The 23,766-nt window shown below is 51.4% G+C and overlaps 1 protein-coding gene across 1 annotated transcript in view; it reads right to left on the bottom strand.

Annotated features, from left to right (window-relative positions):
- Positions 1-1,771: 1,771 nt before the first annotated feature.
- Positions 1,772-23,766, bottom strand: part of RPA1 (replication protein A1) — a 31,999-nt gene continuing 10,004 nt past the window's right edge. The window contains exons 8-17 of the mRNA XM_033171556.1: positions 23,075-23,177; positions 20,280-20,348; positions 18,767-18,959; positions 16,932-17,071; positions 15,322-15,470; positions 11,561-11,693; positions 10,212-10,388; positions 6,064-6,171; positions 3,284-3,370; positions 1,772-2,516 (exon numbers count right to left, since the gene is read on the bottom strand). Of these exons, the coding sequence (XP_033027447.1) occupies positions 2,403-2,516; positions 3,284-3,370; positions 6,064-6,171; positions 10,212-10,388; positions 11,561-11,693; positions 15,322-15,470; positions 16,932-17,071; positions 18,767-18,959; positions 20,280-20,348; positions 23,075-23,177 (1,273 nt within the window). The 3' untranslated portion in view covers positions 1,772-2,402. The remainder of the gene's footprint in view (positions 2,517-3,283; positions 3,371-6,063; positions 6,172-10,211; positions 10,389-11,560; positions 11,694-15,321; positions 15,471-16,931; positions 17,072-18,766; positions 18,960-20,279; positions 20,349-23,074; positions 23,178-23,766) is intronic.

The raw sequence follows: 23,766 nt of genomic DNA, 5'->3' as shown, positions 1-23,766 counted from the left end.
CCAGTCAATACGGCTTTCTCCGTCTGTGCTGCCAAACTTCACTTTAAGGGAGTGTATTAATTACGTAGTCGATATCTGTCTGTTTCATTAGTGTATTAAATACCTGGATCAATAATATTTATACTGTTCACAGAGACAGCCTTAAGTAGGGGGGCAGGGAAGGGGAGAGAAATGGGGGACGTTTTGGACCTGGAGGATTCGAAATGCCAGGGGAACCCACCAGGGACCAGCCGGGGCCTTTTAATGGAAAGCATAAAGCACTGGAAAGAGACAGGAGCCAGATTATCACTATCTGTTTTTCAGTCCCTTGAACAACGAGGCACGGGGGAATTCAAGGAACATTTAAGAACTGGAAGTGAAATGATTCGGTTCGCTTCTCCCTCCCTCCCTCCCTCCCTCCCACAGAGAGAAGGGGGAGAGGAGGAACGCAACTCTCCACCCACCACTCCCAAAGAGTTAAGTGAAAAAGCGGCTCGATTGCAGAGCGCCACTGTTGGCCTTTTATTACAGCCTTTACGAAAAGCTAATGACTCCGTGCTTGAACCTAATTAGGACATATGGCTGCACAGAAGACCTTGGTCACCGCACTCCCACTATGGTTGTCTGCAAACAAACTTATTGGTGTTTTCTTTGTGGGGGAGGCTGCTGCTCTCCCCTCGCCCTATTCAACCGTCAGGCCAGAGAACCATCTGCACGCGCTGAAAACTCCACCATTTCAGCCCCTGTCCCCTTTTCCTTCCTGAATTCGGGGGTGTGTGGGTGTGGTAGTGAATGGAAGCCAGGAAGGAGTAGAGACTGATTAGCAGAGCAGAAAGAAAGATGATCTCACCAAACCTGCAATTTGTCAATCACGAAGCGGGTGGAAGACCATAATTTCATAAGCAAGGTCAGAAGGAAGAAGCGCCAAGGCCCCAGAGCTCGCCTGGGAGAGCCAGAGAGGGATGCTCTGCTCCACGGAGAGAGAGAGAGCGAGGAGGGCCAAGAGGTCAGGGGACGAGCGAAGCCCCACTCTTGGGCTCATCGCCAGAGAGGACGCACGCTGAACAAGGGTGACCTGTGGGGGTAAAAGCATCTTGTTTGCCCCAGAGCCGCCTTCCAATTCACACCCCATGGGGAAGCTGCAACGCTGCCCGGCCATGCAGCCAACGCTTTGCTGCAGCTGGCAAATGCATAATTCATGCGACCAGAGGCAGGCGCAGCTCTCTGGCTCTGCTAACTGGAAAGCCCAGCAGCAGCAGCAGCACCACCTCTGTTCCCAGGACCAGTTCACACAGAGCACGTGCATGTAAAGCCTGGTTAGTTCTTAGGCCGCTGGGTAAACATTAATAAAAAAAATCCAAAATGCCAGAGAGGCCACCTTCACCAGCCAAAACAAGATCACATTATCAGCTTTCGCTGACACAAGGCTGAGAAAAATCGCCACTCTTCCACCTCGCCAAATTCAGCCCCAGCATCTTTCCCCCAAGTGAAAGCGTATTATGAAAACTAATTAATTGCTTTCCAGTAATGAGAATCCGCTGGCGTTTGCAGAAAGCAGAGACCACAATATAGAACCAAATGCTGTTTATAGAAAGAGAAAGGAGGAGGAAGGGGCCAGGCACACCCTCGGTTGGAGGCTCCTATGTCCTCAATGACACGAACAGAGAAGGCATTTCGTTCACACGCAAAAATTATGGACAGGTAGCAAAGCCACTGCAGTCGGCAGCCCCAAAAATGCAATATTAATTGAAGTGCAAAACTAAAGCACTGCTTTGTAGTTGCCTAGATTTCCCAGGGGGATGAAGAGTCAACGCTTATCAGCCTCTCTCAGAAGAGACAATTTTGATTAATATCGGGCCCATCTGACTCAGTCTATTAAACCCTGAAGGAAGGATATTCTTCAGATATAAGAGATACGTCTTTGATTAATAATTCTGCCATATTGCCATTCCAAGCATTAACAGTCGCCTGGCACCTGTGGAAGGAATGAAGCCTTTGAACATAAGGGGGGGGGGAAGGGAGCCTCTTTTGAGCCAAGGGACCCATTCCACACAACACCAGCCCCCCTCACATAAGTCCTGACCCCTCCCACCCAGGTCTTTGAGCATTTCCCAAGTTTGTGGGGGGGTAAGGGGGTCTATCGCAGCCTGGGGTCTCCCCTTTCCCAGCTCAGCTTGAAGATACTCCCTTCATGCCAGCAGGTCTTCTCCACCCCCCACTCCGGTCAACAATGGCACTCAGGTAAGGCACACGACACAGAAGTCAACAGAGGCAAAGAAGGGGATGCAAAACATTCTGGAACTTGGGTCTGTGCAAGTGTGGAGAAACCAATTCAAACATTTGTCTCTAGTTATTCTACAGAGAGGACCCTAGCTCTGATTGGGGGGGGGGGGACACCAGTGCCAGGCTGCTCTTTGCCCTCGTCAGCATCCCAGCTGGGCAGCATTCTTCCTGATGGTCCCGATCAGCCTCCTGCAGTACTCCTGGTGGTTGACAGGCTTGACGTCCAACGCTGTCGCCTTCAGGCGTGATTCGTCCTTGGGAAAGAGAAAAGGCTTCAGGTGAGGACACCGTTCCGTCTCTGGGCTCGGCTGCGCTGCTAGCAAACCACCTGGCGCGGCTGCACAGTTCCCGGCATTGCAAGCAAAACCCGCAATTGATTGGGAGAGGCCCAATTCTCAAAGGCCAATTCTCCGGCAAAGGCAGAATCCTACACTGCGTGCGGATCGAGGGAGAAGCGTAGCGGTTAACAGCCTGCCTTGTGAGCTGGCTCAAGTTCACAAAGTGGCCACAGGCAAAAGCCTCTCAGGCCCCCTCCAGCTAAGGAACATCTCTACTTAGAGGGAAAGAGGGAGAAGGGGGAAAAGTGCCTTTATATATATATAACACACACACACACGGGTTCTTTTGGAAGAGCCACAGAGGTGGGACCCGTTTCAAACCCATCTCAGTTTCTAGTGCAAAACTCCCCTCAATCCCAAGCAAAAAACACCTGCATGCAGTTCCCCCAGATATAGTTTTAACACCTTGCAGCTACTGATCATCACGAAGCATTTCCTGCTGCTGGTTTTCAAACCCTCTTTAATTTTGTCTAAGCTCTGTGTGTGACGTTCCACTGGACAGCCTCCAGTTCTATTCTGGCAGGCGCCCCCCTTGCTACTTTTTCATTATAATGCTCATTCTTCCACCTCTGCCAAAGAAGAGCCCAAATTGCTTAACAAACAAACAAACACACAAACAACCCAACCCCACAAGACACAGATGCGCTTGTTTCTGTGTGCACATCTGCGTGTGTCTGTCTTACGTTGAAAGTCTCTTGCTTGACTCTGACCCGGAATACATGGGTGGTGAAGTTGGCTTTCTGGAGCACATCATCAAACGCGTTCTCATTCTGTGGAAGAACAGCAGAACAGATGCGTTGAGGCCAACGCTAAGCTGGAAGTGAGCATGGAGAGCACAGCAGAAAAGGCATTATGGCACCTTCAGCTCCAGTCCTAAGCCAGCACAGACGTTCCTTCCCAAGCCAGACAGACACCCAGGTTCATCATGAGACGCTATCGGCAGAAGGTGCGGGAGGCTTAAAACACAAGCGTGGATGGCCCTTTCCTTGTTGCCAGGAGCCTTATCAGAGGCAGTCAGCTGTCCCTGCTTATCTTGCAAGCCACATCCTGAAGCTGCAGTTGTTCCAGCTGGGGGGTAGGGGATGGGCAGGTGCTGAATACTCTCTGGTCATCCATAGTACCAGCGCTATAGAGCCACAGGCTTCAGCGCGTAGGAGAGAAAAGCAATGGACCAGCAGCTCAGGTGCCAAGCACTTGTGCCCAGGACACACCTCACGGGAGCTGCCTCCCTTCATTCCACCCCAAACCCAGCCAAACTCTCCGGCTCCGAAAGAGTTCTCCATTAGCTGGCCACTGCATGACCCTTTGCCTCCCGTCCATCTGCATCTTCCCTCCTTCCACGGCCTTTTAAGACGCACTCATCATCTGTGCCGATCTAAGCAAGGCTAGCCCAACCCTCAGAACTTTAGGTTAATGATCAGGCACTGGTTGCCCAGGAAAGGGGCCTGCAGAGAAACAAGGAAATGCTATTATCTTGTTGTGCTAAACGCACAGCTTGCGTCCTCCTTGGCAAAATGGCTGCTTTGAAAGCAGCGAGGCAAGACGCCTTGCTAGAGAGCACCGCTGCCCATCTACCCCTACAGAGCACGGCTCTTTTGCCAGCCACAACATCTCAGTTCCCCAAAAATTAAGACACAGCAAAACCTTTCGTTCTTGCCGGAGTCTGCCCAACGAGAGGGCAGATCGCGTCGCAGAAGCAAAACCGCATGCCAGGAACTTTAACTGTGTCAGTTGGAAGCCCTTTTTCTAGTTCAGGAAAGCAGGTGAGCTGCTAACGCAAAGGCAGACTCTGCGCCACAGGAAGGAAATGGAGGGGGGGGGTTGTCACATTAAACGAACACAGGTTCTTCAGGGCACGAAGGACTTGCTCTTCCAAAAGCACAGCATTTCGGCTGCAATCTGGAAAGATTTGGTAAGAAAAGCTGCAGCCAGATCAGGCCAGGGGCGGGGAACGGGGCTCATCTACGCCAGCATCCTGTTCTCACAGTGGCCAAGTAGTTGTCCCAATGGGAAGAAGCCTGCAAGCAGCACATGAGAGGGCCTCTGGCCCTGGAGGAAGCACAGAGCCAGCACAACTCCTGTCAGCCAGACTCCTGGCCGGCCCTTTCTGGAATGGGCAGCAACAGAGATGTGCCCCAACCAACTCTGGTTTCTCATAAAACATCCAGCTACTCCTACATATATGAAAAGCAATTTCAGGAACAACCCCACAGCTGATCCCTATAGGACAGTGGTTTTTAAAGGGCGTGGCAAGAGAGGATGGAAAGGGTGGCAGGAAGATGCAAGGACAATCCAGGAAACATTTACCGGTAGATTTTTCAGTGTAGTACAGTATAGTATCAGAATAATTTATTTATTTGCAGAATATGGATAGGTATCTTTTCAAAAGGGACGCGGGTGGTGCTGTGGGTTAAACCACAGAGCCTAGGGCTTGCCGATCAGAAAGTCAGCGGTTCGAATCCCCTCAATGACGGGGTGAGCTCCCATCGCTCGGTCCCTGCTCCTGCCCACCTAGCAGTTCGAAAGCATGGCAAAAGTGCAAGTAGATCAATAGGTACTGCTCCGGCGGGAAGGTAAACGGCGTTTCCGTGCGCTACTTTGGTTCGCCAGAAGCAGCTTAGTCATGCTGGCCACATGACCTGGAAGCTATCTGCGGACAAACAATGGGAGTTCACCCCGTCACGGGGATTCGAACCACCAACCTTCTGATCAGCAAGCCCTAGGCTCTGTGGTTTAACCCACAGTGCCACCCGCATCCCCCACTATAGGTGTAATTGTTTTTAAATGTTTGTATTTACATTATTTCTTAACGCCTGTATTGTTCTCTTATACAGAACTGCTTTCATTTAGAAAGTGGAACAGATTTTCATTCTTGTTGTAACTGCTTCATTTGTTTCATAAGTATGTATTTTACGTATGCTGCGAATTGCCCAGGGTCCTTGTGCTGAAAAGCGCATTAAGAAATCTAGCTAAATAAACAAATAAACAAAGTATTCTGATTGAAAAGCAGGGCACAAGCCTCCCAAAGTAAATGGATCCCAGGGAAGGCAGTTGCTAAGGACTCCTTACGCCCCCCACCCCGGAAACGCAAAAAGCCAAACAGTCCAGGCTGCCCTGCACAGCTACTCAGGATTTCAGGTATTATCTCACCGGGGTGGGGTATGTCCTCAAGAAGCAGGGCTGTGCCCTGAGTGCCTCCCATTTTCAGACAAAATTGTTAGACGCTGCCTTGCCTGCAGTCTTCCCGCCAGTGGCTGCCAAGCAGCCTTCAGACACAGCCCCCCCCCCCAAACGCCAGCAGTAGGCAGACCCCTCAGGGCAAGCCCCCCAGTCTCCCCTCCCCAGAGAGCTCATCTTTGTCAAGGAGCCTGAGAGGCCTCTGCAGACCCAGTAATGAGTGTTAAAGCATCCAGGTGACTAAGGGAAGAGAAGCCCCCAAGGCAAGCGACACAAGCAGCCTGACCTTTTCCTTCAGTTGTCCCAGGAAGACTGTATTCTGCCCTAGGATGGTCTCTGCCGATTCCTGGAAACAAGTCAACCACAAATTGTCCTGGAAATCAGCAATGTTGATCTGGAGGGGTGGAGGAGAGATAAGAAGACCAATGGTAAAGCAGCACAGCCTCAGCCCACCACAAAGGGCAGCCTGGTGCCCCCAGCTCAGCCTCTCCAATACCCCCCCTCCGAGCCTTGACCCCTCCTGTTTCCGCTGCCTGCAGGCAGTCACCACAAGTGGAGGCACACATCCCAGGGGTTAGCGGCTACCCCCCCAAAGAAAACGACATGTCAGGGGGGCGTCGGCAGAAAGGAGCTCCTCTCGCACAAGCAGGCAGCACAGAGCCACAAGTCAGGGCAGATCGCACGGCTCTTCTGCACAGCCCTTCCCAAAACCTCTGTCTTTCAAAGTCCTTCCATTTTATCCCCATCAGTGCCCACATCCATTATTCAAAGCAGTGTTTCTGTGCTGTGAAAGCAGCTCAGGGGTTCTTGGGCAAGTTTGTTTTCTTTTTAAAAACCGAGAGAGAGAGAGAGAGAGAGAGAGAGAGAGAGAGAGAGATGAGGGAGGGATGGGGAGTAGGAGCCTGGCCAAGAGGCTTCACTTCAACCGGTCGCATCCTACTGAGACCATGTGGGACAATCAGGGCTGTAGCTAGGGGGTGGTGAGGTGGGCCCCCGCCAAGGGTGCAGGCAACCGGGGGGGGGGGGACAAAATCAGCCAAAAATATGTCCACAAATATAAATACTGATTATTGCCTCATAAGAAATGGTTTTAAATAGAGGGTGAATTGAATGGGTGGAAGGTGTGGGGGTTGGAGGAGAGGTGGAAAGAAGAGCTAATTTGTCCGTGACTAGGGGGCACAATCTGGATGGTTCTGCAGCCATCCCCAGCCATGGAGAAGAAGCAAGGGGTGCCTCCTTAGTGGTGGGGCCAATAACTAGGAGGGAAGAGGCGGGACAGGCGAGTCAGAAGAGCCTGGTCAAGGGTAAGCCTGGCCCTCAATTATGACCTGAAAGGCAACGAGGCTGGGCTCTGGGGCTTTGATTGCAACAGAAAACAGGCTGATGGTGCCTGGTGAGCATTTAGGTGCCTTCTGAAAAAGCCAAGACACTTTTGTGTATTTCTAGGGGTCAGAACCAACTTTAGAGCAAGGAAAGTGGGGCAGCCTTCCCTTTGTCCCACTTTCTGATCTGCAAATCGGCCCCCTTCTGGATGGACAGGGTAGAGCCTCCCACTCTTTAGGGATTTGAGATAGCTCCCTCTTCACTCAACCGTGTCACTCAAACACAGACACACTTTCAGCAGGAACTGGGCGTGGGAAACCTCTTGAGAAGCCGCCCAAACACATCCCTAGGAGTGCACAATGCCTGCCTCTTCTGCTCTGCAGCTCCTTCCTGGGACCACCAGCATCTCTCTCTAATTCTGGCCCAGCCACCCGCTGCCTGCTTGGGCCTCAGAGCCAAACACACTCCCTCGGAAGGTGTGGGGCTCTCCTTCCTGGGAGGTTTAGCAGCAAAGGTTGGCTGGTCACCTGTCACGGACACTTTAGCCAAGATTCCTGCATTGCAGGGAGTTGTACTAGATGGCCCTCGGGGTCCTTTCCCATTCTGCAATTATATTCCCCCCCTCCTCTTTCTCTCCCCCTCCTCACGCTCACTATCTTCACCATTTGGGGTGCGGGGGCAGGCAGAGGAGGGATTTCAAAAGGAGCTCCTGTCAAACACCAGGCAAAATTTCTTGCCCACCGCGGAGCCTAGCAGAACAAATGTGGAAGGAGAACTCGAGTGGCCCGTAATTCAGAAGCACTTCTCCGGCTTCCCTCTCCATCTTGCCCTCCCACCTCCACTCCGTACAATAAATCCTTCCCCCAGGGGGACAACTCCCCCCACTGCCACGTCCTCAAACATTCTAATAAGGTGAGGCTGTTGATTTGGAGAGGCTGTTCATTTAGCCGCTCTATTAGCTGAAGTGAAGCCTCCAGCAGCCGCCAACCTCCCCTTTGCAGGCTCCCTGCATGGGAGTTTCTAAAGGTGAGTCGCAGGGGCCCTAATTTGGGGGCACTTTCGTGAACCGAAGGATGGAGGAAAGCAGTGGCGTTGCTCTGGAGGTGCAAGCAGGCGTCACAATGGCAGCCCTCAGATGCTCTGCTCCAAAGCCGGTTCCCGTTAATGCGCGAGACACAGAACATTAGCCACAAAAGAGAGAACTAAATATAGGGAGCAGCTGAATGAGTGCAATTACAGCTCTCCAGAAATGCCATTCCACATTAGCTTATCTTCCTAACAAAGAAACGTGGGCAAGCGATGCTCCTGCGCTGAAGGCTGCGGCGCTCGCAAAGTGGCTCCGCCGGGCGAGAGGCCCTTGGGGTGGGGAGGGATGGAGAGCAAAGGGCTCAGGAGGGCTCAAGGACCGCATCAGCCAGATAAACAGGACCCCCTTGAGTGGGGGCAAAAAGGATCTATTCGTTCTACTTCCTCCCCTGCCGCAGTCGGGACACCTGAAAACGCTCTCCAAAACCAGCCACTAAGCGAAGCGCACAAAGGTGTTGTGAGCACACAGTTCTCAGCGGCAGGGATCCTAATGCGCCAGTTCTCAGTTCAGTAGGAAAAGAGGGACAAGGATAAAGGACTTTTAATGGCACAGCACCATCTAGGCCAGGGGTGGCCAACTCCCAAGAGACTGCAATCTACTCACAGAGTTAAAAACTGGCAGTGATCTACCCCCCCCCCTTCTGAGCTTTTTTAGGAAGGAGGAAGGCCCATGGGGGGGGTCAAAGTTGTTGAGTTTTTTTCAGGGAGGAGGTAAAATGTTGAGCTTTTTTTAGGGGAGCCACACTTGTTCAGCTTCTTTGGGGGGAGCCAATGATCTACCAGTGATCTACCGCAGACGTCCAGTGATCTACCGGTCAGGATCTACCTGTTGGACATGCCTGATCTAGGCTATGCAGCAGCAGCGCCACAATGGCAGCAGAGCAGCCGGAAAGACGTGCAATGGACAGGCAAGGCCAACTTTAAAAGCTTAGCCATTAAAAAGGGGCATGTTCTGAACTGCAGTCAACAAACGGAGTGCGCAGTTCAAGGGGCTGCAATAGCCTGGATGGTTTAGCACAAAGAAATAGATGGTCATATTGCTTCTAGACAGAGACGTGGTTTGGACAAATATACTGACATTTGGAATGAATTTATACAGAATGTAGTAGACTACTAATGACCATAGATGTATTAAAATAGCACTTAAGGTAGTAATATCACTGTCGTGGATGCGTTAGCTGAGATTCCTGCCTTGTAGGGGGTTGGACTAGATGACCCTTTGTGTCCCTTCCAACTCTACGATTGTGTGTGTGTGTGTGTGTGTGTAAAATGTATGGAAATATAGCTGATTTTACTAATTGTATTACACTGAACTTTCTGCACTTTTCTTTTCCCCACCCTTTTCCCCCCTTTTATCACTTTATTTCTTTATAAAGGAAATTCTACAAGTAAGATATCAATATAAATAAGGAATGGATGGTCATGGCTGAAAGGGGCCCATCATTGGCCTGGGTGGGCAGGAGAGTAGCCGTTGCTGCACTCCTTGAAGAGGCTGCAGTGAGGAGTGGGAACAAGGCTTGCTTGGCCCCTCTGCGTGGCATATGACACAGTGCACCTTTCCATGGGAAGGCTGGGCTGAGGAAAAGAAGAGCCTGCCTGCCTGATGCCAAGTCAGGACGTCTGGCTCAGCATTGCCTGCGTTGACTGGCAGCAGCTCTCCAGGCTTTTGGACGGGGGTCTCTCCCTTCCTTCCTTCCTTCCTTCCTCCCTCCCTCTCTCCCTCCCTGCAGGGGTTCTGACAGTGAGCCTTCCCCCACAGCTCCAGAGAGGGAGAAACAGAAGGTGGTCTCCGTGCACACTCACGTGGTCTGGGAAGACCACTGCAAATGCTGATTGGCTCAGCATAATCTTCCTCGTCCGCTGGAGCAGGAGACAGAAGCTCTTTGGTGCTCATCTTTCCCCTTAGCAAGAGCATGCACACACACACACACACACACACACACACACACAGCGCTCTCTGTTCCTCCCAAGCCGAAAAGGAGCCTGCCTATGAAAGGCACAGGACCCGCTGGAAAACGAGCTCACCGAGAGGATCATGCGGTACTTGAAGTTGTTGTACTCCCGGTCACATTTCTCGCAGCGGTAGGCCCCGTTCTGCATGTCGACCAGCTTCTTGTTGCAGTCCGGGGATGGGCAGGCCTGGTACATGCAGTTCTCCTTGCGCAGGAACACCACTGTGGCCAAGCAGCTGAAGTAGTCTGCCTGCGGGGGGACAGGAAATGCTACGGGTGGGTTTTTGTTTTTCAAACCTGACAAGACACCACCAGAGCAGCGCCTCAGGGAGACAGGCAGGCCGCTGCAGCTCCAGTCCTGCTGGAATCAACACTCACAGCGCACACACACCCCAGTGTTAAAGGGACCCCAACATGCACACCTCCTGCTCAAAACCAGAAGGATCCACTAGCTAATCATATCTTCGCATAATCAGGCAAACTCCCAACAGTGAGTTGAACAATGCGCCTGTGCTAGTTAAGAGTCAAGATAAAGAACTGTGTTCATTAAATATCCTCCAACACATTACCTGAATTGAGATATTGTAACCTGTGCATGTGTTTTAATTGACTGATTAATGGACGAACCGTTTAGAGTGAACTAATAGAGCTGGCTGAGGAACCCGACTGGCTGTGCGGCCGACATTTCCCTCCATTGCAAATGTGAGGCCCTTTGTCTTGCCTTATTAACATCCCAACACCTCAAGACACCAGGGTTATTGCTCTTAATTCTTATTTTAAAAGATAATGAGCTGTTATCAAGACTGACATTTAGGCTACCAAAGTGTTTCCTTCACGTTTCTGCTCCACTGGAATTGAATTGCCTCCAGACACGGTATGATTTAATGTGGTTTAACTGCGTTGCTTTTAACTGGTTATTTACTGTAAGGTTTGGGAACGTCTCATGCATTCTTAAGAATAAAATACAGCCACTTCACTGTGAAACACTTAATGAATTCCAATATGCAATTTTTTAATTATTTTAATTTTTGTCCTTAGTGACTCTGCAAGGCAGGTAGGAACACAGGAAGCTGCCTTAGACTGAGTGAGACCATTGTGCCCAGCTAGCTCAGGAGCATCTCCTGCATCCTCCGGGGTCTTAGGCAGGAGCCTCCTTCCCAGCCCCACCTGGAGATGCTGTTGAGGACCTTCTGCTTGTCAGGCAGGTGTTATGGCCCTCCCCCTGAACGTAGCTGCTACCTTCGTTTCCGAGAAAGGGAAGGGATGCTGAAGGGGGAACTTGTCTAAGGCTCTGCGCATGACTTTGCGGGCAGCAAGGGGCACCCTTCTAGTTGCAGGGCTCTTCTGAGCCACTGCCTGCCTCCGCCACCTCCACCACAGGAGCCCCAGGGAACAGCCCAAAATGCTGAGTCCCCATTGTACCTTATCTCCTTGCCCCAGGTTCTCAGATTTGGCCTCATGCAGAGTCTTCCAGTTGGTGTCTCCACCTCCCATAGGCCCACTCATTGTGCCTGAGATGGAGGTGGACTCCAGGAGCTGCCCTTCAGAGTCAAACCTGGAAGCAAAATAAAGCGGGGGGGGGGGGGAATATTTCTCTCAGTTCCAAGAAGAAACAGAAACATACCAGGGTTTTTATTTTTACCCTCCTGCGCTCAATACAAGAGGGATTTTTATCAATGGCTTGCACAGGAAACAATTACAGTAACTTGTGTATATTACTCACTAAAATAGCATTTCAGGATACGCTAATACTCCATTTTAATTAGTGCAATATTTTATAATCTTGGAAAACGGGGACACGCTCCGTTTCGCTCGTGCGCCAACTAGAGGCCATGGCTCAGCACTGCAGCCGCTTCGGAGGAGAGCTGAGGGCACTGGGACATTTGCACGGTGAGAGCTAAATTACATGCTCACATTATCTTTGCAGAAGCTTGGGAGAGAAATGCAGGGAGAGCTTAATAGATCCCGTGCCTGAAGTAAAAACCAGCCGGCCCCTCTGCCAAGCAGATAAGCTGGTGCTACCACCCCTGCACCAACAAGCAGCGCCACAGTTTAATTTGTTTTTTAGCACGAAGCGCTGGCCTTTGTTTCATCAGACCCCACCAGGCACGGCTAACAAGCAAGGAAGCGAGAGAGCCGCTCACGTCGGGCGGAGGAGAGGGGCTCAGTGACAACCTCTCGGGTACCGCAGGCGGAAAGAGAAACAGAGAAGAGAGAGAAGAGGAGAGAAGAAGCAGCCCACACCAACAGCAGCAAGAAGCCGTCAGGGCAGGGAGAGGAGGGCGCTCTGCTTCAGATTTTTGTTCCCCTCCACAAAATGTTTTGGTTTTTTAAATTTTATTTCACCAAGCTGGTTGGAAGGGAGAGAAAAAGGGCTGAACTCAGCTTTTTTCCCCACTTGTGAACACTGCTGGCTTCTGAAGGAGCCTGAGGCAGAATGCCAGGTGGGAGTGTGCAAGGGCCAGAGCAAAGGCAAAGCCCTCCCTCAACGGAGGCAGGACACAGGGCCTGCTAGGAAAAGAGCCAGGAAGGTGGCTGAGGAGAGAGCCCAGGCAGAGTCCTGTCTTCCCAGGGGGCTCCTCAGGCCCGCCTTTGCAAAACCTCCCCGAAGGGGTGAGCAGCAATCTAGGCAGCTATGAAGGCAGGGCACGGCCTGAGTTCCTGTTCCAAGGATTCCCCTCTCAAGCCTGCAGTGGAAGCAGGCACCTCGGGGAGACGGCCCATCCGCATTCCTTGCCTGCGGACAACTAAAAGGCAGAAGGGAAAGGAGTGGAGCCAAGTCAAGCCCTTGGCACTTGAGTTTCATATGCCCATGATGAGCCCATCGCTTGCACATCTTAAGCAGCTCAGCTCTGACATCCAAGAGGTGAACAGGCCCTGAGAGTCTGAGCTGAAGTGGAAGCCACAGTTGTGTTTAAGAGGAACAACAGAAGCTGCCTTATACAGAGACAGACCACTGGCTCCACCTAGCCCAGTATTGTCCACACTAACTGGCAGGGGCTCTCCAGGGGTCCAGGCAGGGAGTCATTCCCAGCCCTACCTGAGGATGCTGCCGAGATTGAACCTGGAACCTTCTGCATGCAAAACGGCATCTCTCCCATGGAGCTGTGGCTCTTCTCTTTCTTCCAAGACTGTTCCCAGAGGGACAAAGTTGGGCAGGGTGGCCCAGGGCCTTGGCACTTTCGAGGCACTCTCTCGCAACCACCTGCTTGGTGGTCCTCCTGCTTCTGCCTCACAGCTGCCTGCCCCACCTGTCTCCGGTGCTCACTTCCTCCCCCAACGCGGTTACCAAGAAGGCAGGCTCAGCCTCCTTTCCAAGCCCCCCTCCAAGCCTCCATCACGCCTGCAGAGCCGTCCATGAACGCCAGCCCACGCACCGGCACTCAAAGCATGCAGGAGGTGCCCGGAGACAAGAGACGCCACCATCCTGTGCCTCTCCTGGTGGCTTCTCAGGCTGGCCAGCAATTCAGAAGAGAAGCGTTTGGCAGTGGGAGGAGGCGAGCACGGCTGCTGCCTCCTCTTCTGTCTCTGGCACAGCCTTGAGTGTGCCAAGAGCACTTAGAGAGGAACAATGCGCCAAATGAAACGGAGTGCCTTATTGAAGTGCCTCCGCCGCTAATGGATTCCTTTCCTCAGCAACACACACAAGGCAGCAGAGAGGGATTGTCTGCACCCCGTTTATAAATGGGGGGGGGGCACTGAAGCCCAAGGTTAACCAAGCAACTTTCTCAAACTTATTAAGGCTGATTCAGGAATGCAGGCAAGCTTCCCCGAGCATGTTTTGGCCACGTCTGGATTCCTCACGTCAACTGGCGCAGCAGGAAAAACTCTCCCCCTACCCCAGCCCCAGAACCTTGTGCTTCAGCAGGCAAGTGTGGAGCGGCTACAGCCTCTGTGCAGTTGCCAGCAACTAAATGCCCTTTTGGCATCATGTCAAATGCTGTAATCAACACAGAAGCCAGAGTGAAAATAAATGGCAAGAAACAAGAAAGCAGCATCACCCCCCCCCCCCCGAAGAGGCTCAAAGGAAGCAGGAGTATTCTACAAAAGAGAGCAAGTGGAAGGAAACACAAGCAGGAGGGGGGCGTCCCTGAAGAAGGCTGGTCTAAGGGGCATCTGGTAGGTGAGGGGGGAAATCTGAAGGACAAGCCCCCTCCTGACTGATTCAAACATGGGGTGCAACACAGCGGGGAAGTCTTGTGGGGCAGCCCAGTGTGATTTGGACCACAACGCTCTCCCCCACCCCCACCCCAGCCAGTGCAGCCAACCATAATCATAGTCCAAACCACCTGGAGGGTAGCAGGCTGGCCTAGTGGGCAGATCTCACTGAAACGGTCAGGAACCATCGGGAGACCTCGCTGGAACCATCAGCACAGAGCCCAACCATGGAACTCCCTCCGGCAGAGATGGTCACCAACTTGAGTGGCTTTAAACGGGGATTGGACACATTCATGGAGGAGAGGGCTATGGGAGGCTGCTATCAAGGAGGGCTCTGCAGTCAGGGGCAGTGATGCTTCTGAATACCAGTTGATGGGAGCCACAGGGAGAAGAGGCTCTTGCCCTTCAATCCTGCTTGCTAGTTTCTCACAGGCATCAGGTTTATTTACTTACTAAATCTGTATGCCGCCCTTCATCCAACGATCACAGGGTGCTTCACAACACAAAAATACAAAATCTGGTTGGCCACTGTGTGAACAGGATGCTGGGCTAGATGGGTCATTGGCCTGATCCAGCGGGTTCTGCTTATGTTCTAAGGAGCTTTGGTGCAAGAGCCGTCGCCTGCAAAAAGCTCCCAGCGGATGGGTCGGATCTGCCTTGCACTCCACTGTCCTCTGGAGTGCCCAGAACCTGCCCTGTGAAGCAAACACCTTGCCCCCTTGGCTCCCAGAGCAGAATCCCATTTCAAGCTGCCTTGCACAGATCGGGGAACTGCTTCTGCCTGACCCTCTCTCCCCACCCCACCTGTTTCAACACCCAATCCTTCAAGGTTTGGTCACAGGATTACGGGTGTGTGTGTTTTGCCTCTCTCAAGAGGAACGACGCCTCAACTTCCTAGTGCCTAGTTTTTGCATGCAAGCACATGGCCAGGAATGGCGTGGGGTTTACCTTTCCCCACCCCACTCCAGCCAAGATGTTAAATCAAACACGTGCCATGCGGCTCTCACAGAAGCAAGCAAGCGTACCATCCACGCAGCTTGAAGGACTCTGGGATGTCAGGGTTGATGAGGATGCTGCTCGATGAAACAACAGAGAGAGTCCGGCCACCAAAATCCGAGACTTTGACTCCCTTGATGGCCACCACAGGATGTTTAGCGCCGTCAAAGTTCTCTGCCTGAGAAGATAAAGAGGAAGGGGCACACTCATTCCGTAAGAGGGCACTTGAGTTTAGGGGAAAGGGGAGCAAGAAGCGGCATGACACGAGCTTGAGAAAACTACACAGGGTGGGGGGAAAGCACTAGAACATGCGGACATCCGACGAGGATGAATTTTGGAAGAGTCAGGACAGGAAAAAGAAAGCATTTCCTTCACATCATAGCACATGAACTCTGGAACTCCCACCCACAGGAGGCAGTAAAAGACAATTAGACAAATTCACGAAGAAAAAAGTAGGTAGTTACCATAGTTACTAACACTCGTGCTTATGTTCTGCTTCCACTGTCAGGGACAGTAAATGCACCTGAATGGCAGTGGCAGGGAATCAGAGGAGAGGAGAGAGGGCCCTGCTGGGCCATGGTGACTAAATGGACTAGGAAAGGGATTAGTGAGCCCCTGTCCTGATGCAGCAGGCACTCCTATGTATGGCATGAGAAGCAGCATGCCTGTGGGGTCTGGGTGGCCCCGAGTCTCCCTAAGCGCAGTGCAGCAAGTCCACAACACCACTTTCTCAACCAGCCCCTGGTTCTCGGGTCTCTACAAAAGGTACCAGGGAAAGTGATGCTCGCATGGGCTCTGCTCACCCCCCTGCATAACTCCCCAATGTTTCAAAAGCAAGAGGAGTTTGCAATATCGACCTAGGAAGCCGCGGTGCAAAGTATGGAAATGACTCCCTCAGTGCTTTCTGAGCACGACAGCATTAAACCCAAGGCCATCACGACTCCCTCAACCCTATTTGGGGGCAGGGAATTGTAGGAAACAAAGACCTTAGGAAATAAAAAATGTCCCTGGCTTTTCAAGCAAGGAGCCAAGAACAAACTACAGCTCAGGGAGCGGCCCTCTTGTCAGATCAGTGCCCTGCCTGGCCTTCCCCGACCTGGCGCCCTCCAGATGTTTCAGACACTACAAGTCCCAGCAGCCTCAGCTTTCTTCAGTGGTGCTGGCTGAGCCTGATAGGCCAGGCGGGAGAAGGTTGGTTTGCTAGGACTGTCAGGACTGTGTCTTCCTCCCCTCTGATCCTTTTGAACAGGAAATGCCAGAGACGGAGCCTCAGACCTTCTACATACAAAACCACGGGCTCTACCATGGCTCCTCCCAGGGCCTCCAGGGCCAAGAGGCACCTGTCAAAGGGTGCCATTCTCCTGGGTCCACAAGTGAGCCAAGCATCTCTCTTGGATGCTTTAGCTGAGATTCCTGTATTGCAGAGGGTTGGACTGGATGACCCTTGGGAGTCCCTTCCAACTCTACAATTGCATGATTTCCACGAACTTAAGATTCTAAGAGCAACGTTCTGCCCTGAATGGGCTCTCTACTCTTGCACCAATACACCTGCCAGGTTCAAACATGGCCAGGAAACGGCTGCACCTCTTGCCCAAGGTGGAGGCAGCCCTCAGCCCTCCCCCCCCCCCCGGCAACTTACGTCGTTTCCCCACAGAGTGACATTCACCCCTTTCCCAGTCATGTCCATCAAGTGCACAACTCTCTTGAACACCTCTCGATTGGTAGACTTTATGGTGATTTTCGTGACGTCCTCGCAGCTCTTGCAGATCCCAATTACATCTGAAAGACAAGCAGAGGGCTGTTAGGAGTGTTCTCCATATGCTTATGGCACAGCCCATGTTAGTGGAGTATCCCAGATCAGCCCTGCCGAAATAGGAGACGGCCCATCAGTATTGGCATTCCGCCGGCTCTCGAAGACGCACCTGAAACTGAACTTCCTGATCCGATAGCTTTTTAAAAATAACTCTTTTAATTGCTATGCTTTTTAACTGGCTTGTTTTACTGCATATTAAATTATGGATGCTTTTAATGCTTTGACGGAATAGTTCCACTGTATATTGTTAATTATGTATAGATTTTATAATTGATTTTATACCTGTAAACTGCTTAGAACAAGGCTTGACAGTGGCTATTAGCTACACTGACTATGTTCTCCCTCCACTGTTGGCGGTGGTATGCCTCCAAATACCAGTTGCTGGGAAACACAAGTAGGGGGGAAGAGCATCTGATTGGCCGCTGTGGGAAACAGGACGTGGGACTAGAAGGGCCTCCTTTGGCCAGCCGCCAGCCTCTTCTGACATTCTTATCCTAATTAGCGCCGTAAACCTATCATTTGCTACTCCACGCACCACCGGGGGTAGGGCTTTGGATCCATTTCATGAACGGGGGTTCCCTCGTGGGGAGGGCACAAACCCTCGGCTGACGTGCAGGACAGAAGCATGGCCACCGAGGAGCTTGGTGGCGGCTGCCTTCAAAAGTATCATTCTGAGTTGTTAAATGTGGATAAGGAAGCTTTTAATTTTGATGTTCCACTGTGTTTGGTGCTTTAATTTGTTGAAAGCTGCCCAGAGTGGCTGGGGCAACACAGTAAGATAAGCAGCATAGAAGTAGTAGTAGTAGTAGTAGTAATAATAATAATAATAATAATAATATCCTGAAGGGAAGTACTACAGCAACAAGGCCCTGACCCGCAGCCCAGTTTGCTTATGCACCTTTCAAATTAGTAAGGCCCTGGAAAGCTGTGCCTTGGTGCACTAAGGCAGTCACCTGAGCTACTGCAAGAGCTGGGATCACTGAGGGCAGGGGAAGTCTGGCAGAGCCAGTCTAGAAAGCGAGCCAAGAGGGCTAATGCAGCAGGCAACAGCCCAAGAGGAGGAAGGTCGAGAGAGCAATTCAATGGTCCTCTTCTTGTGAAAACACAAATTACCATGTACCCTAGCTGGTGGCTAGGTCTGTGCGTGAAGGAGGAAGGCTGCTGGTCTCTTGGCAACAAGGAGCAGCACTGGGATTGTGCCAGGGGAGCTTTCCAACGAGTGAACATGAGAGACTCATACCTCAGCCCCTAAGGCAGCGGCATAGTATTGACTTGGGCTGATGGGAATTGTAGTCAAAAACACCCTGGAAGGCGCCAGGTTGGGGGTGGCTGCCCAAGGTCTTTGGGGCCTCTAAAGATGCTCTGATGCGGTTCCCCTCACAGCCCCTGAGGCTTGGGCTGCCTTCACTAAGGACTGAGCCTTTAGGGTGGAACTCCCTGCCGATATCATTCCTGCCTTCTTTCAGACATCTCCTAAAAACTGTTATTCAGACAAGGTCTTTGCAATGGCAGTATTGATGATTGGATTGTGTGTGCTGTAAACCACTTTGCTGTGGTGCTGTTGTTGTTTTTAATATCCTCACATGGCTGGATTGTTATGACAGTGCTGCCTAGAAACATTTGGCTAAACCCGCAAGCGACGCCCCCGCTGCCTGCCTCACCCACAAGGGCGTCTCTGTCTGCGCTCTCCAGGTCACCAATGGGCATGAAGTCAAACTTGACGGAGGGGAGGTGCTGCGCTTCATCGCAGGGGATGACGGACGTCTCATTCGAGAACGTGATCTCGTAGTCGTTCTTCACGGTCGTGTACTGCTTGTTGGCCGTCTTCAGGTGGCCCTTTGAGAAGTAATAGACCTGAGGCAGAGAATAAAGAGTGAAGCAACCGCACACACCCCGATTCAAGCGCTCCTCTGCTCCCCTCTCAACCCCAACTAAGGAAATCCCAAGGGGGTGGGAGAGCACCAGAAACACAGAGGAACCTGCACTTTCAGACAAGTCCACTCACTGCATCCTGAAAGGGGAGCCTCAGCTTTATATGGGCTAGCCCAGGCCCTGCTGTCTTTATCAAAGGCCCTTCTCCAGATGCCCCACCCAAGGGAGGGGTGGAGGGTGACCCACAAAGCGGGCTCCATCTGCAGAATACTCTCTGCTGGCCTTTGGCAACTAAGCTGCCTCCCACGGTGGTGCTCTTCTTGGGGCAGGGAGGTCTTGTGGCCTTTTATGTTAGCAGAGGAGCATCTTGTGCTTTTGAACTGTTCCCTGCTTTGAATGTTTCTCCTTTTAGTTTGTTGCATTTTAACTTGCCAAGCTGCTCTGAGGCTCTTTCTTTTATATAATGCCGCTGATAAATTAAATAACCATGATTATTACTGTAAGGCCGTTCAGTGGTTGCTCATGAGAAAACGCTCGAACGCAGTACTTCTAAAAACTAAGTTCTTTATTGTGCAGATATTTACAGCGGAGCAAAAGTTCAAATGTCCATCTCATCCCTTTGCAGAGTCTGGGAATGAACCCTTCCGGTTCTTGGTCCAGCAAAAGAGGCGCGGGATCCTGAACACCCGCCTCCCCCTTCCACGTCTTTCCTGTCTGCGAACTCGGGGCGCGGGAAACGGTCCCTGTTCCCCGCTTCCCCCTTGGTGCTCAGGCTCTGCGATCCCTTCACAGCCCCTGCGCCGACTTCCTGCCTCCAACTCCCCCTCCCCACTGGAGGAATGGTTGCTTCCTGCTGAGGAGGGGGATGACGAACTGGTGAACAAAGGGGGTGGTTCCCTGTACTGCAAGCTCTCCCGGGATGGTACCTGTCATGCGGAGGGGGGTTTCCTGATAATTACTATATGAGAGCTCTGCTCATTTTCAGGCACCTGGGCAGGGCAGCAGCACCTCCTAACTTGTGGGCTGTATACATCCCCAGAGACCCTGCAGGGGAGGGGGGAGGTTTGGCTATGGACAAATCAAGGTGTACTGCAACCCTTCACTCCTTAGGCAAGAGTAACTGCAACACTTCCCCCCCCCCCACCTAGCCTTAAGAGATTCCAGTTATCAGGTCCACAGATCAAACAGACCCACACAAGGTTTATCCCTCCCAGGCAAGAATGAAGGCAGGCTGTGCACATTCTGCTTTAACACGTTTAAAATACATCCCCACTCCGGCTGATCCAGCCAAGGGCACAGTACCTTGTTCAACTCAATGAGAGGGAAAAACTTGTCCACTTGTTCATTGAAGGCCGTTGCTCTGATCTCACCCTGAAATAAGGAAGCAGGAAGGGCAATCAGCACAAAAAAGGGGGATTCCAACCCTGCGCCCAGACCACATGAAAATTGCTGGGCGTCTTCGGTTCCTTCGCCTGTTGAAGCAAGTGCTGTGCTAGATGCTGTACGTGAAAGCAGCAGTATTTTTACTGCTTCTTTCACTGCTTACATATTGTATTACCATTCCACAGAATTCAAATTGCAATTCAATAAGATACTACAGGTAAGAAATAAAAGAAGCAATTAAATTACAATTAGCAGTCAATATGAATGTTGTATATCTTCAGGCGCCAGGCAAGAACATTCCTTTGTAATCAGGCCTTTGGCGTTTAATGATCAGGGGCTTTTTAGAGTGGGTGGGGGGTTCCAATGTTTTCTTTAATGCATGATTTTTTCTTTTGTTAAGTAGTGTTGAGCTGCCAGTAGCAAAAAAGTGACTAACAGGATTTGTTGTTGTCGTTTTTACAAAAAAGTCTAGTGTGACGGATATGCAGTCTCCTATCTTCAACCATAAATCTGCAGGCATGCCACAAACCACCTGAACGTACCCCGGGGCCACAGCGGAAGTGGCACCGCTCTGTTCCCACCAGGCGCCAGTGCTGATCAGTTACTACAGAAGATGGAAAAGGTGCAAAGATGGCCTTCCCTTTCAGCAGCAGGAGAGGAAACCTTTTGCAAATTCTCACAGTTCCACCATTATCCCAGAGAGGCAGGCCTGGGTAGCATGTAAATTTCACATGAATTTAAAATCAATCCATCTGTTAAAAGGGCAGATGATTTCTAGTTGCCAAACCAGCTGACAATCCTAATGATGTGAAGTATTTTGTATTTGATTTATGAATGTAATTTTACTGTTGATTTTATGCTGTTCGCTGCCATATTGTTTCCCCGCCCTTAATGTCAGTGATGTAATATTTTCTGCAAAGAAAGGAATGAATAAATAATACCTATGTACAGATTCCTCTCCCCACCTGGACTTGAAGAAGACTCTCTGGGTTGAATGTTTCCCTATAGTTCCCTGAAAATAAACTCCAGAAGAACAGAGCCTATGTCAGGCATAGGGAACCTTTGGCCCCCTGGGTGCTGCTGAACTACAATTCCCACCCTACCCTGCCACGGACGATGCTTGCTGGGGCTGATGGGAATTGTAGTTCAGCAAAGGTCCCCCACACCTTGCCCATAGAGAGCAGCAATGAGCCCCTTGTGCTGCCGCCCAGCTGAGAGCCCTCTTCCGGCTCCACGGCGGTGTCATCGTCTCACAAGCTCCCCGATACCTGCTTCTCGCTCCACAAATTAGCGGATGACATCACCCACGTAGCAGCAGGAGCAGAGGCACCCAGAGTGTTGTGACAGGCCCTTCCCAAAGTGATAATTAAAAGCAGAGCTAGAGCACCACCAGCTAAGATGTTTATGCAGGAGGAGTATTAAAATTGTAATAAAAACCGTCAGTCAGGAACCTGACAGCATGGAGATAGAGAGGAAGCAAAAGGAACAGCTGACGAGGATGTGCCAGGAGTTCAGAGCCACACCTCCCCCCCCAAAAAAAAATATGTTTCCACACACGCAGACAAACAGGCAACAAGCCTCTGCGCAGCGAAGAGAGCTGTAATTTGATCAAAAGCTTGGAATTACAGAGCTTAAGTACAGGGCTTGGCTAATCAAGCTTCCCTCCTCGCAAACAAACTGGAGGCAGGAGTTTTCCTCCAGTTACATATTTATTTTCTAATTAAAAAGATGTTCTGTTTGGAGATGCTAATCATTTGCATACCATACCTCCCTGATTCCACAGGGCGGCTGGCGTGGAGAGAACCTGCAATCCACAGCAACAGCAGCAGCAGCAGCAGCAGAGCCAGCTGTCCATTAAAGGGGTGCAGCAACAGAAACCAGCAGGCTGCTCTACTCTCTCTTTTGAAAGTTCATCCTTACTGACACAAGGTTTTCAGTGGACAGAGTACCTGTAGGTGTCGCTCATGAAGGAGCCAGTCCAGATTTAGGTAGAAATGCCTGACACGAACAATTAAAAGTGGAACTGTGAAAAGGGCAGAGGGAAGGAGGGAAATGTGCCTCACAGGAATCTGCATGTTATTTCCCCGTTTCCCTTCTCCCTAATCACGATGGGGGTGGGGTGGGCAGCACCGGATCATCCGGAACCTAAAAGGTCTACATGAGGACCTGGCTGCGATGGAACACTTTGAACCATTCATTTCTGCTCAGGCACCCAGGTAAAGCAGAGCACAGGTGAAGCAGACATGGCAGGTGCAAGGCCAAAGAGAGCTAGAGGAGCAGAAGCCTGTGAGTCCAGAGGGCCGAGGAAGCAGAGCTGGGCTAGGAGAAGCAGCCCCTGTGAGAGAGGCAGGGAAAGGGGGCTCTGTGCTATGTCTCACACAAAGCACATATTGAGACCCTGTGGGGTGGAAGGTAGGGGGGGATGGTCCAGTCTCTATCTCTCAGGGAAAAAGATATTCCATTTCAAGACTGGGAATGGGGGGGGGGGAGGATAGCTGATTTGAACTTGAAGCATTCAAGGAAAGGTGGGCTGTTGAATCCAGTGGCAGCAGCAGAGACAGGAGCATGTAGTAAGTTCAGAGCTTTTTGCTGATCTCTCTGTAGCTTTCTTCTGCAACAGCCTTTGCCAGCTGGGTGCCCTCTGGAGAGTTTGGACTACAACTCGCATCAACCCCAATCCAGCCTTCAATTCGCTCCTCGCCATGAACACTTACACTTTCGTCAACCAATTCGATGGAGAAAAGCTTCCCTTCCCCGCGTGAGTTGCTCCATGCACGGACCTGGCCCTTCTGAGTCACCCGGGCGCAAATTGTCCACCTAGAACCACAGGGGAGAATTAGGAACCTTGCCAGGCCACTTGGACTAGCTCCTGCCAGCATCTCTTCGAGAGCCTTTATAAACGGACAGCCTTGAAATCCATTTCAAGATTAGGGAAGAACCACACAGGAAGTGCTGCAGTCTCTTACCGTGTGTGTGTGTGTGTGTGTGTGTGTGGAGGGGGGAGAATGAAGCCCTCTAGGCCTGTCTGTCCAGCCCTCTGGACTCCCCCTCCCCAAAGGGCTTCCCACTCCACCCGTTCCATGCACCCCTGTCTCCTAGAGTGCTTTTGCCAGGGTAAGAGATGTGGTCCTACAGAAACCACTGGCACCTATGCCACTGGAATACAGTTCTCTGATCAAGTCTGGTGTTCCACCCAAGGCTGCCTCCAGCCACGCCCAGCATTGGCATGCAGGCTCTCCAGAAGGTTGTCCACCACAAGAGAATGAGGCTGAAAGGGTCTCCAACCCCACCTTACAAGCCTCATGACAGCCAATGGCTGATCCAGGGACCACCTCCCGCTCACCCAGGAGAGACAAAGGAACATGCCTGGCAGGCACTTCTGTAGGCAACAGCCTACTTCATCAGA

This window comes from Lacerta agilis, chromosome 15 (genome assembly GCF_009819535.1).
Source record: "Lacerta agilis isolate rLacAgi1 chromosome 15, rLacAgi1.pri, whole genome shotgun sequence".
NCBI classification, from domain to species: Eukaryota; Metazoa; Chordata; class Lepidosauria; order Squamata; family Lacertidae; genus Lacerta; species Lacerta agilis.
The sequence above is the reverse complement of the archived record's forward strand: the minus strand, read 5'-3'. Positions and strand labels throughout refer to the sequence as shown.